The sequence below is a fragment of the Rattus rattus genome, chromosome 1 (genome assembly GCF_011064425.1).
Source record: "Rattus rattus isolate New Zealand chromosome 1, Rrattus_CSIRO_v1, whole genome shotgun sequence".
Lineage (NCBI taxonomy): Eukaryota > Metazoa > Chordata > Mammalia > Rodentia > Muridae > Rattus > Rattus rattus.
The window spans coordinates 67235598-67250171 of record NC_046154.1 but is presented as its reverse complement, the minus strand read 5'-3'; the positions used below and the strand labels follow the sequence as shown (position 1 = coordinate 67250171).

The 14574-nt window shown below is 38.7% G+C and overlaps 1 protein-coding gene across 1 annotated transcript in view; it reads left to right on the top strand.

Annotated features, from left to right (window-relative positions):
• Dennd4c (DENN domain containing 4C) overlaps positions 1-14574 on the top strand; it is a 93387-nt gene that overhangs the window by 11124 nt on the left and 67689 nt on the right. The window contains 4 exon segments of the mRNA XM_032902220.1: positions 3160-3484; positions 6547-6799; positions 8716-8785; positions 10453-10622. Of these exon segments, the coding sequence (XP_032758111.1) occupies positions 3177-3484; positions 6547-6799; positions 8716-8785; positions 10453-10622 (801 nt within the window). The 5' untranslated portion in view covers positions 3160-3176.

Sequence of the window (14574 nt, the reverse complement as noted above, 5' to 3'; positions counted from 1 at the left end):
TGCTTGGATTTCTTGAGACAGAACGTTGCTACTTAACATAGGCTGGCCTGACATCGTCCTGCCTCAGCTTCCTGAGTGCTGGGATTATGGGCCAGGCTAGTGCCACCACACCTAGCTTAATATGCTGTTTAAGGGCATGAAATTGCCTTAGCATACATATGCACTCACACTGTTGCTTCTGATTTCATTCTAGTATATTGAATCTTGTCTTCACACTTTCCAAATTTGTATTCTTTTCTTACAGCAGGAATTCTGACAAGCGTACTGATAGACGTAAGCACAGAATAATTTCAAAATTGTCACACCCATACCACCATGAGAAAGAACCTTTCTAAAAACAAAACAGTAAGGGTCAAAATTTCTTTTTCAGTTCTTGTCAAAGTACTCTTTCACTGGGAATAATAGATTTTTTTTTAAAAATAAACTTTATATATAAACTTTTTAATATATATAAAACCATGCCAAAAATGAATACACACACACATCAAAATTAACCAGACCCAAAGTTGTTCTTTTTAAAATTTCCAGCATGTGTTATACTCTCAGATACATAGGTGCATTGGCTTATGAACCTTAAGGTAAAGCTAATGGCCGCCTCCTCTTCTGCCTCTTTCCTCTTTCCTTTATGGGATCTCCTGCAGCCCAGGCTGGCTCCAGAATCCCTCCATTAGGTTGGCCACGAATTCCTGATCTTTCTACTGCAACCTCCCAAGTTCTGGGATTTTGCCACCCACCTCCACCCCTACATCCTTTCTTTGAGATAATGTCTCACTGGCTGGTTTAGAACTCACTGTGAAGACCAGGCCAGCCTCAAGCTCCTGGTGAACTTCTCTGTTTGCCACCACACCTGGCCAATTTGACTTTGTATAACATTCAAAAACGGAAGTTGTAGTTTTCCCAAGTGGATCAGGCAGTTAACAACTGGATTTACCCTATTAGTGGCTGCCTGCATCTTCTTCTACTTTCCAGGTCTTAATCATCCTGCCTGGCTTTCTCTTTTCTTTCTTTCCCCCCTCCCACCCCTCCCCTCCCTCCTTTCCCTCCTCTCAATCCCCTCACTCCTCTGGCCCTAGCTCCCTTGAGATAGGACCTCAGTCAGTAGCCTTTGCTGACCTGGAAACTCACCATCTAGCCTAGGCCTGGAACTTGCTTTAATCCTCCTGTTTTAGCCTTCTGTTGGCTGGCCTAAATACTTTTAAGCACTTGTGTTTGCAGCCTCTCTTTAGGTCACTCTTGTGTAAAACTTTGAGCCACATACACAACAGTGGAGAATATCATTGTTCTGTCAGCTGATTTTATTCAAAATGACTTCAGTGTTAAAGTTCTTTGGCTTAAGTGGTATAGCTGATCTTGATAGAGCTGTCTAAAGGAAACCACTAACCCCTTCTTTTGCATTGTTTAAATGTAGCCAATGTTTAAATGTAGCCATTTCAAAGAGAGGCAAGTCAGGAATATGTGGGGATTGTGGTGGTGGTGGGATGATGAGGAGATGGAGATACACTTTAAAAAGAAAAGCTTTGTTAAAGCTAAGCATGATGATTTATACCTGAAATCCCTTCAGCAGAATGACTAATGAGAGTTTGAATTCTAGCTAGTGTGGGTTTCAGAATGAGACCCTGTCTTTAAAAAACAAACAGAAAGAAAAGCTTTTGCTACACAGAGTTGCTCAAGGTTTAGAGCAGAGAGTCATGAAACACTATTTGTGGGATTATAAATTGGTACAAACATGGGAATTAATTAGGGAAATTACTCAATATTAAAAATAGAACCACTATATGGTCTGGCAATCAAATGTCTAGTTATTTAACCAGAGTAAAATTTCTTTCTTGAGGTGATACCTGTACCCTCAAGCTCATTTCAGCATTGTGATAGCAGCAGGGTACAGAAATAATTTAGTGTCATTAAGTAGATGGACGAATAAAAAATGTCAGGTACAAAAAAAAAAAAAATGTCAGGTACACATACACACAGAGCTAGTCTTCAGCCATAAAGTACATGCAGTATGAAGTGGTCATGGTAAAGAGAGTTAAATGTCTAGTGCCTGGGCATTTCAGAGGGTGAGGCCAAAGGGTAAAAGGATTGCTGTGTCTGAGTCCCATTCCTCTGCTGCCCCCACTGGGGAAAAAAAAATAAAGCTAAACAAATAAAGGATTGGAAAGATAGCTCAGCAGTTAAGAGCATTGGCTTTTCTTTCAGAGGACCTGGATTCGGTTCCCAGACCTTGTTCTCAAAAAACCCATATACACACATACATACATACACACACACAAAACATACATACATACATACACACACACATACAAAAAACACACACACATACATACACACGCACACACACACACTAATAAGAACAATAATACAAATGCCATCATATCCTTTTGGGGGTGCTCTGGTTGCTTCTACTTATTAATTTCACATCATTTTATTATTCATCCATAGATCAACATTGCATAAATCTTTAATGAATAGTAGTATGTATATGTGCATATATGATTGAATAGTTGTGTGTATGTGTGTGTGTGTGTGTGTGTGTGTGTGTGTGTGTGTGTGTGTGTGTACGCGCGTGCGCACATGCCACATTGTGAGTGTAAGGGTCAGAGAACAGATTGCAGGGGTGCTGGTTCTGTCCTTTTGTGGGTTTCAAGTATCAAGCTGAGGTCATTAGATTTTTGAGGCACATATTTTACCCCTCAAGTCACCCCAGTGCCCCCCTTTTTCAGGTTTTGAAACAGGATCTCACTGTGTAGTACTGGTCTCAAACTCAGAATCCTCCTGCTTTATCTTTCCAAGTGCTGGGATTGCAGGCTGAGCCACCATACTCAGCTGATGATCTTAAAGGAAGAACTGTAGGAATATGAAATGAATATAGTGGTGTTGCAAATGTACTAGATTTTGGTGTAGATAAAAGCTGACAAGAGGGGTTGGGGATTTAGCTCAGTGGTAGAGCGCTTTGCAAGCACAAGGCCCTGGGTTCGGTCCCCAGCTCCGAAGGAGAAAAAAAAAAAAAAAAAGCTGACAAAAATGGTAAAATGTTCTACAGAATGAAGTTTGATTACAAATTTGAGAAATGTGGTAGCTGATTATTCCTAACTCAAGAATGTCTTAATTTTGATCAGTATAAAGTATTTCCAACCAATGATACATTTTCTTCTCTTTTAGGAAATAGAACAGCCATCATGATAGAAGACAAAGGACCAAGAGTGACAGACTACTTTGTTGTGGCAGGTCTCACTGATACATCCACTCTTTTGGATCAAGAAATAAATCGTATAGATACAAATAAATCAATTGGCCCTAAAGCTCCAATCACAGACATTGCTGTTATTATCAAATCAGCTGGGGAAACTGTACCTGAAGGTTACACCTGTGTTGAAGCCACTCCATCAGCGCTCCAAGCAAACTTGAATTATGGAAGTCTGAAAAGCCCAGAGCTTTTCCTGTGTTATAGGAGGGGGAGAGATAAACCACCCCTGACAGATATTGGGTATGATCACTTTCTTTTGCTATGGTAAAGGGAATTAAATTTATTTAAAGGTTAAAAAAAGGTACATAGTAGAAATTAGAAGTTTCTGATAGTTATTATTTTTATTTCAAGATTAAGTTTAAAGATATATTGTATATCTATATGTATTCTTAATTAGATATAAAACATGAGGAGTTATGATTATGGGCATTGTGTTTTTAAGAGATAAGTGTTGAATGATGAATGACTATAAACATGAACATCTTTAGGAAAGAGCATTCCTTTTTAAAATACATATTTGGAAGCCAAGTGGTGGCTCATGCTTGTATCCGAGCACTTGGGAGATTGAAGCAGGAAGATTTAAAAATTGAGTTCATCTTTGTCTGTATAACATGTTCAAGACCAACCTAGGCTATATGAGATCCTATCTCAAATATTGGGGTTGGGGGTAGTCTTTTCTTCTTTCTCCCTGGAGATGGGCCTGCTTTTCTTAACATATAAGTGTTTGGGTTCAATTCCCAGCACTGCTTAAAAAAGAACTAGGCAGTAATGGTGTGCTCAGCACTCCCAGCACTCAGGAGGCAGAGGCAAATGGATCTCTGAGGTCCAGGCCAGCCAGGTCTACAGAGTGAGTTCTAGGACAGTCAAGGCTGTGATGAAAAACACAACCAACCAACCAACCAACCAAGAAAACCAAAACAACTTTTTTTAGTAGTTGTTGTGAGTGGCTGAGAGATGGCTCTGTAGTTAAGAGCACTGGTTGACTTTTTGGAGGACCTGGGTTCAATTTCCATAACTCATATTGCAGCTCGCAACTGTCTGTAAATCTATGGGATTTGACACCCTTATATAGACATAAATAAAAACAAATCATTAAAAAAATCAGTAGTTGTAGTTTGTTAATTGTCTCTTAAGATTTCTTCTTTGTAACTGATGCAAAGACTTTTAATTTCAAAATTTGTATTGATATTTTTCTTTGAAAATGATGTTACTTTTATAATCCCCTGATGATTTACTATGTGTGGATGCTATATTGAAGTGTCATGTTTATTATAACTACTGCTATAAAAACTGATGGTAGAACTGGGAGTCATAGAGGTACACGCCTGTGATCTTGGCAGGATCAGTAATCAAGGCTGTTTGGGTATATGTCTAGTTTGATAGATTTCTTGAAAGCCTGTCTTAGAACCATCCCCATCTCTAACACACAGACATAGACACATACAGACACAGACACAGACACACATATACACACACACACACACACACACACACACACACACACACACACACACACACACAAGTATTGTGGTTTCCACCATTTGCATGTCTATTTTTGAATATCTGTTTACATTCTTTGCCTACTTTAAAAAACAGGGATGGGCTAGAGAGATGGCTCAGTGGTTAAGAGCACTGACTGCTCTTCCAGAGGTCCTGAGTTCAAATCCCAGCAACCACATGGTGGCTCACAACTATCTGTAATCAGATCTGATGCCCTCTTCTGGTGTGTCTGAAGACAGCTATGGTGTACTTATATATAATAAATAAATCTTTAAAAACAAAACAAAACAAAACAGGGACATTTCATTTTAAGCATTTTTTAAAATTAGTACTTACTTGGTTTCTGGAGACATGGTCTAGTTGCACAGCCCAGTCTGCTCTAGAGCTTTCAGTCCTGCTTAGCTGTCCTGAGTCCGGGCAAAAACCAGTTTAGTTGAAAACATTTTTGTCTTGAAACAGGCACTGAAAGGGTAACAGAGTTCTCTCATGTCCTTCAGCAAGCTTTGTGCCTTTTTATTTTATATATTTTGTAAATTTTTACCTATTTTTAAAAATATTTATTATTTATTTCATGTGTAAGGGTGTTTCGTGTTATGTTTGTCTATACACTATGTGTAATCCAGCCTGAGTCTCCTGGAAGAGCAGCCGAGCTCTTAACTACTGAGCCATCTCTCCAGCCCAACTTGACTCATGTTTTTGAGACACAGTCTTACGATGTAGCTCTGACTGACCTGGAACTCAGACAGACATTATGTAGAAATCTATTTGCCGCTTGCCCCTGAGTTCTGGGAGGAAAGGTGTGTACCACCACACCTAGCCCCGTTTATTTTCCTGAGGCAGTTTAATTATACTCCCTGCAGTCTCGGCATCATAATTGCAGGACATGGTGTGTGCTACCATGTCCGGTTGTGTGTACTTTTACAAATTGTATTATGTTACTTGCAGACTTTTTTCACATTTTGTATAATTTTTTACTTATTCTTTTTGACATTACATTTTAAAAATTATTTTCTGTGTGTGCAAATGTGTGCGTGTGGGTACATGTGGAGTTTAGCCTACAAGAGTCCTTTCTCTGCTTTCACCATGTGGGTCTCAGCGATCAGAGCTAAGGTCGGGCTGGGTGGTAATTGCCCTTACCTACTGAGCCACCTCTCAAGCCAGAGAGCTCTGGCGCTTGTTTGTTTTGATACAGGGTTTCACTCTGTAGCCTAGGCGGACCTGGAATTGGCTGTGTATTCAAGGCAGGCCTTGGACTTTGTCAGTCGTGTGCCTCAGTGGGGTTGCTTGGCACGGTTTCCTTACTTGATAGTACTTACTGAGTGTATGGTTTTGTTGTTGTTTGCCTTCTTTCCCTGTCTGGCCTGGAACTTGTATAGACCAGGCTGACCTTGAACTAAGGGAGATCCTCATGCCTCTGCCTCCCTAGTAAATGGAACTCATTCTGTCTAAGGATTTTTAAAGATAAAAGTGTGACAAGAATTAGGAGGGATGTTTTTCTAAAACCAGCTTAATACTCTAGAAATTTTAGAGCCTGACCAGAGGATGTCTATAGTATTCCCATTCCTTTCTTATGTGTCCTGTCATAAAAAGTTGAGTTGCTCAATCCAAATTTTGCCTCTTAAATCATGTTTAAGGTTTTAAAAATTAATGCAGAGAAGAATAATTTCTAAAATAATACTTTAAGTTATGGTTTCTAGTTGAAGTTTGGAGAGCAACAGGAATGGCTAAGTTTTGTTTGCTCATTTCAAGAAGAAATGGCCTTAACTTAAAACCTTTCTCTTCCTTTCTTCCCTGCCATACAGAGTGCTATATGAAGGGAAAGAAAGGCTTATTCCAGGATGTGAAGTGATCCAAGCCACGCCATATGGCCGCTGTGCCAATGTCAACAATAGTTCAACTACTTCTCAAAGAATCTTTATCACCTATCGAAGGGCTCCTCCAGTGCGGTCCCAGAATTCCTTGGCTGTAACTGATATCTGTGTTATTATAACCAGTAAAGGAGAAACCCCTCCTCATACTTTCTGCAAAGTTGATAAAAACTTAAACTGTGGCATGGTAAGAACAAAGTTGTTTCCTTTTCAAAGTTTTGTTTGGAAATAAGCCAAAAAAGCTTAATTCTGGGTTCATAGTATATTTTCATATTTATATGATTCTTGTTTATATTTTTTTTATGTCTCCATTTTTTAAAATTAAAAAACTCGTGGAGCTGGGGATCAAGCCAGGGCCTTGTGCATGCTAGACCAGCTCTCTTGTTATGGAGTACTAGCTGTGTCTTTCTGATGTGCACCAATCATGAATCTTAATGTTCTGGTGACACAGAGAAAGTATAATTTCAGCTTGGGATTTTATATATGTCTGTATTTTAGTATTTTCTGTTATATCAATACAGAGATTTATTAACTTGGCTTTCAAGTAGCTTTAAGGACAGTTGCAGATAGATTGAGTGGGAACTCTCCTTACATTGTGGTTTTACTTTTTGACAGGGCTAGTAAAATTCAGACATGACTGTAATCCCAGCACTGAGGTATAGGCAGAAGAGTCAGGAGTTCAAAGCCAACTTTGATGGAATAGAGCATTCCTTAGCTGATCTGGGTTACAAAAGTCAGACCTACCTCAAATAAGCACACAGAGTGGTGAGGAAGGGAATTGGGCATATGCATTTGAATTATAGTTTCATAAGACTGAGACATCATTGGGTTAGGTTTACTGTGAAGGTCAATGGTGATGTTCACACCCATAACTGTTAGTGGAGGTGATAACCTCATAGTCTAGGGGACTCAGGTTTTCCTGTTTGGGCTTTAGTGTCCATTCTTCTCTATGTGGCTTCTTTCAGGTACTAGTAGGCTCTGAATGATTACAAAACTATACACTTTTGATTTAAAAAGTTACCCCCCCACCCCCGTGCATGTGTGTGTTGCCTTGCATATGTGCACATGGAGGACAGGAGATCACTTTTGGGAGTTGAGTCTCTTATTTCCAGCATGTGGCTCCCGGAAGATTGAACTCAGTTGTCAGGCTTAACAGTGAGCACCTTTGTCCACTGAGCCATCTCCCACTGGCCTCATCAACTCTAAACTTTTTGAAATTGTCTTTTAAAAAAACCAACAAAAACCAAAAAACCAACTTGTTTCTTTCTAGTTAGTATTGTCAACCATATTTTTACATTATTCCATATAGTCTGTTTAGTAAATAGTATTTTTATTTATTTATTTTTGGGTGCTGGCATTGAACTCTACCACTGAGCAACATTTCTACCCTTATAAATGTAGGTTTTAGTTTAAGAATATTTATTATTGTTGCTGTTGTTGAGTTAAGAGTCTCACGTATGCCATTCCAGGCTGGTTTGGACATGGTTATGTAGGTAAAGAAGACCTTGAACTCCAGTCTCCTGTCTCCACTTCCCCCCAGTGCCAAGATAGCATGTATGCACCACCAAGCCCAATTTTATGTGGCACTGGGGATCAAACTCAGGGTTTCACACATACTAGGCAGGCATTTATTATTAACTAGGACACACAGCTCTTCCCTGCCCTTCCTGCTCCCAACACGCACACACACACACACACACACACACACACACACACACACACACACACACACACACACACACACACACACGGTTTCTCTGTGTGGCCCTGGCTGACCCTTGCCTTGCTCTGTAGACCAGACTGGCCTCAATACTCCTAGGCATCCTCTTGCCTCTGTCTCCAGAATGCTGGGATTAAAGGCGAGCACAACCGTTGTCAAAGACAGGAGCTGTGCATTTTGTAACCCAGGGTGGCCTCAGATTACTGTCCTCTGCTTCCTCATTCTAAATGCTGGGATTACAGGCAGGTATTGCCTCTCCTGACTCACTACCAGTGAAAATGATTTCTGTGGATGAATATCAAAATCTAAATGACATTAGAGAGCATCAGTTCTGCCCTTTTCACTTTTTGGTAGTTTTTTGAAAACCTATTTATCTTTTCCAGTGGGGTTCCAATGTGTTTCTGTGTTACAAGAAGTCTGTTCCTGCTTCAAATGCAATAGCATACAAGGCTGGTAAGTGAACTGAAGTTCTGTCCCAATTGAACAAACTGGTGGGTGCTGTATACATTGGGCTGGCTAGAAGAGACAAAATATGTTCTGTAATATACTTTGTAGAATTGGTTTATTAGTTATCTATAATTTTAGCATGTAAATGCTGAAGTTTTCTTATTATATGCTGTAAGATTACTAATACCACCCTCTATATGTTGTTAAGTTTAAACTTTTGTCCAAGCAAGTATTTGAGGCATAAACCTGCAAGCTTTTGGTCTACACTAATAGATTTAATAATTCAGTGGAAATTGCTTACTCTTTAGTCTTTGTATTTGGGCAATCATAGAAGTGTCAAACTGCGTCTTTACTTCTTACATTTCCTTCTCTTATCTTTGTGTGTCTGATTTGAAAGCACATGTTACTTGCCATGAAAGGTGGACTTGCTTCCTTTCTCTCTTGTTGCAAAGAATCAGCTATGTGGAGGAGAGGAGGGCCTGAGAAACTTTTCTGCCATGAAGTTTTTGGGAAATCTATCGCCACATTCTAACTGAACACTAAAGTGTCAAGGGCTGTAAAGATTTAAATGTGCCTTCTCCATCCCACTGGTATGGTGGGATAAAATCTGAGAATACAGGTATGCTCCAGTTGTAAATAGCAGATACTGGAATGCTTCTTTGTGAAAAGAAGCAATGTCAATTACTTTTTGCTTATACAGTTTTTAATATGAAATTTTATTTTAGGAAAATTAGGCAAATCCATATTTGAAAACTCTTGTCCTCATAATATCATTTATACTAATGGATTAAACCATTTACTTTATATAAAACAAAAACAACAATTAATTGGAAATTCAGAATCATTTTAGAATGTGATATTGTTGTAATGTGTCTATAATACACGATTTCCTTGAAGTCTTTTCTTTGAAAGGGACATGGTACCAATAGATAATGCTCAAGCCTAAATTATTTACAGAAAGGTTACAAAAGTATTTAGAATCTGAATTTTACACATAGAATACAGAGTTTTAAAGATTGAACTTTCAAGTTTTTAGCTTTGAAATAGGCTGTGTGTTGGTGACATTAGAGGCTAACTAATTGATGGTGTGTAGCTCCTTCATCTGAAGGGGCTGTTAGGGCTCTCAGTGCGGCTTGCTACCTGCCCTCCTCCTGGGTGTCATGTACTTACTCATGTTGAACGCCTTTCACACTGTAGCTTTCAGCACTGCCTTAGTTTAAGAAATAACATTTAGCTGGTCTCTGAATTTCTCCCAAATATTAACTGGAGTAGTTAGTAAATTTGCCTTTGCCTTTCTTATTATTCTTTATAAGGTATTGACATATTTAGGTTAAGCAAATATATAAATATGTGGATTGTTGATCAGATTGACTGAATTCTTTATTAGTGTCTTTTTTTTTTTATTTTAAGGTAGGGTTTTCCATCTAATGGAGTCCTGGCTGTCCTGGAATATTATTATTCTTAATATATTTTATGTTGTAATTATAAGTTCAAGGATAACATATAAAGGATAGATTAGCTTATCTTAATTTCTGTTATAGCAAAAATTAATTTAAAATTTTATATAAATATTTTAAAGAAATTTGATATTACAATGTGTTATTAAATATGTTTCATGAATAATTTATATAAAGCAAATTTTTAAAAAAGAAATGTTATCCTTTCTCTGAAAGGTTTGATTTTTCGATATCCGGAAGAAGACTATGAGTCTTTTCCGCTCTCAGAATCTGTGCCTCTCTTCTGCCTTCCTATGGGAGCCACTATTGAATGCTGGGATCCTCAAACCAAATATCCACTTCCGGTTTTCTCAACATTTGTCCTGACAGGTTCTTCAGCTGAAAAGGTATATTTTGGGTCTTATTCATTAAACCTTTTTTGTCCATATTTTAATGTTGTAAAGTGGTTCATATATGTTTTATTTGAATGTTAGGATTATTTGGATAAAAGATATTACTATAATTCCCAGTAAAAAAGTAAAAAATAACCAGCCCCAAAGTATGCACAATCCAGTGAACTTTTTTTTTTTTTTCAGAGCTGGGGACCGAACCCAGGGCCTTGCGCTTGCTAGGCAAGCACTCTACCACTGAGCTAAATCCCCAACCCCCCAGTGAACTTATTTTTTTTTTTTTTTTTTTTTTCGGAGTTGGGGACCGAACCCAGGGCCTTGCGCTTGCTAGGCAAGCACTCTACCACTGAGCTAAATCCCCAACCCCCCCCCAGTGAACTTATATACAGTTAGAATTAACAGACTTTGGGGTAGGTTGATTTTAGTATATTTTTTTAAATTTATTTGCAAGCTTTTTAAAATAATAAAGTTTATAAAATTTTAAAATACTGACATGAAAACTGTGATTGGGAGGGAGAGAGGCAGGTTCAGACAGATCTGTGAGTTTGAGGCCAGCCTGGTCTACATAGCGAGTTATAGGATAACCAGAGGTACATAGAGAGATGCTGTCTCAAAAAAAGAAACAAACAAAATTAATAGACAGAAGAAAACAGATGACTAGAAATTAGGAATATGATCTTTAAAATTAAAAAAATAAATGCAATTAAAATTCAGTGACTTTGATTTTGGATTTTGAGATAGTGTAGCTTAGACTGGACTGATCTCATTTACATGAGTCTTCTTGCCTCGGCCTCTTGTGTTGAATTATAGGCATGTTCTACAATGCCTAGCTTTCAGCAACACATATCTAAATACCCAAAGGGAGAATTAATGAAGAGAAAGGTAGATTTTCTAAAATGCAGCACTGAAAAGAGTAGAAAATGAAATTCAAAAATATAGTAGATATGAGTAGGCATGGTGGTACATACCTTTAATTCTAGCACTTGGGAGGGAGCTGGATCTCTGAGTTTAAGGCCAGTCAGGTCTACATAGCAATTCTGTCCCAGCAGGGGACAGTGGGACCCTGTCTTAAACAAACAAACAAGCAGATAACAAATAAAAATATAACATATAGAGTAGTTAGAGGGGTCAATAAATGAATTCCAATGCAATAGCAAAGATTGCATTTTTAGTGCCTAGCACTTACTTGGGTACTGGGGATCCGAGCTTAGTTTCTCATGCTTGTATGGCAAGTGCTTCATTCACTGAGCCATCCTCCCAGTGTCTGTTGACTTTTGAAAATAGTGGCTTATGTTACTGGTCTAGATAGGGATGTTACCAAGTCATCTGGACATAAGAATTGATTTCTGGGATGAGGTCAGACAAAAATAAAGATATGTGTTCTGTTAGTGAGATGGTTGTAGTTCAAACCATTAGAGAATGAAATTTTTCCCAATAGAATTAGCCAAAAAATGGCAGTATTTAAATGATGAGCAGTGGGTTGGGAATTTAGCTTAGTGGTAGAGCGTAAGGCCCTGGGTTCGGTCCTCAACTCTGGAAAAAAAAAATTACAAACTTAAATGATGAGCAGAATTGGATCTACTGTGGGAAAGAAAGAAGTTAGCAGAATAAAGAAAAGTGTTTACTCTCATACCAGAGAAGTCGAGATTTTGAAGATAGCACTGTTCATTTTAATTTCGTTATAGAGAGGGAAAGGAGGCAAGCACTGAAAGTAGTCTTGCTAGCTCATTGTTGGTAATCTTGATGAGAATTGTGGTAATGGGCTGAGGTGAAAACAGTTACCTAACATAGAGCATGACTATTAGCCTGCCACAGGTGCTTCACTGGGAGGCTGCGGGACAGCAGATCATTCAGGACACATAGGGACCTATAACGTCAGATAACTGGAGAAAAGGAGAGAAGAGTTTAAATGTGACCAACAACCAGACAGGGATTAGACCGTGTGAAAATCAGCTGTCCTTCAGTAATCTAGCGCTTGCTGTGTGCAGCCCTGACTTGTATTGCCAGACAAACAACCAAATCACATGCTAAATAAACTCAGATTCTACTTCAGGCTTCATCTTAAGGACTGAAAGGTATAAATCTCTTAGAGGACTGGCCAGAATGGTAAAGGCACATGCCCCACCAGCCTGGTTACTGGGGCCCACATAAGGTAAAGAGAAAGAACTGATTCCACAGATTGGCCCTCTAATCTCCACACTGAAAACATGCCCTGTACACACACACTCTCTTCTCTCTAATGATAAAATGTTAAAGGAATATTTTATAAGAAACCATTGGGAAAAGTCTTCATGCATGCCATTGAATTTGCTAATATGACACCAAAAGGTCAATTGGCTAAATTAGATTTCACCAAAATGAAAAACTTTGATCTGTCAAAAAAATATATGAGTGGTGCACACGTGTGGCTCTAGCATTTGGACAAGGAGCCTGAGCCTCTCAAGTTTGAAGCCAACCAAGATTACATGAGACTATCTCAAAACAAGCAAAACAAAACAAATAAAAAGCCCCAACATTTTAAGAGAGGGAAAGAAACCACAACTGACAAGAAGGGAGAAAATATTTGCAAAATATGTATCTTCAAAGGCTTTTATTTTCTCTGGTGGGGATTGAACTCAGGGACCTCTTTGCAGGCAAATGTTCTGTTTACACACCTAGCTCATAAGTGTTTATATTCAAAGTATATAAACACACTAACAACAAAGTCTTGACCAATTCAAAAATGAGTCAAGGGACTGTGTTTAAGTTTGATTTCTGTTGTTGTGATAAACATCATGGCTTAGAGCAACTTAGGGAGCAAATGGTTTATTTTATCCTACACTTCCAAGTCATAGTCTATCATTGAGGGAATTCAGGTCAGGCACTGATGCAGGAGAGGCTGTGGATGAAAATGGTTTACTGTGTGTTTCTCCAGCTCATTTTCAGCTACTTTTAAAAGAGCCCAGGCTCACCCTTGTGGAGATGGTACCACCCACAGTGGACAGGGCCCTGAGACATCAATTTGCATTCAAGAAAATGCCTCAGAGTTATAGCTACAGGCCATTGTGGTAGAAGTAGTAATTGAGGTTTAAAACCTCTTTTCAATTGTGTCAGGTTGACAACCAAGATTAGTCATCACAGACTTACAGTTCTATTGCTGTGAAAGTAGACTATGACCAAGGTAACACTCATAAGAGAAAGCATTTGATTGGGTCTGGCTTATACTTTCAGAGGTTGTTCATTATCATGGTGGGAAGCATTCTGCACACAGGTAGACATGGTGTTGGAGAGTAGCTTAGAGTTCTATATCCTAACTCATGGGCTTCAGGAAGAGATAGTGACATTGGGCCTAGCTTGGGCTTTTGAAACTTCAAAGCCCACTCCCAGGGATGAATTTCTTTCAACAAGGCCACACCTCTAATCCTTCCCCAATAGTGCTACTCCTTGATGACTAAGCATTCTAATCTATGAGCCTGTGGGGCCGGTCTTATTCAAACCACCACACAGACTTAAATAGACAGTAATCCAAAGAGACATAAATGGCCAGTGAGCGTGTAAGAGATGCTCAGCTTCATGTAATTTGGAGATGCAAAGTTATGGTAAAGTAGCAAGTATTTCACATCTATTAGGTTGGCTTTTGTAACAGCAATAAAACAAAGTCAGTATTCCTAAAGATATATAGAGAGTGGAACCCTTGAACCCTGCTTGTATGAACAACAAACTGGCAGCTCTTTTGAAAGGAAAATGGAATTATTACTTGATGAAGTTGTTCTATTCTGAAGACTGTACCCAGAGAACCTGAGACTCATTAAACCTAGGGCCTTAGAAAGAACCTGGATGCCAGTACAGTATTATCCCAGCACAAGTGTCCACTGAGGAATGAAAGGAACGTGGAATTTAGTTTATATATTTTATAGAATATTACTCAGCCTTAAAGATAAAATTCAACTACATGCTGTAACATGAATGA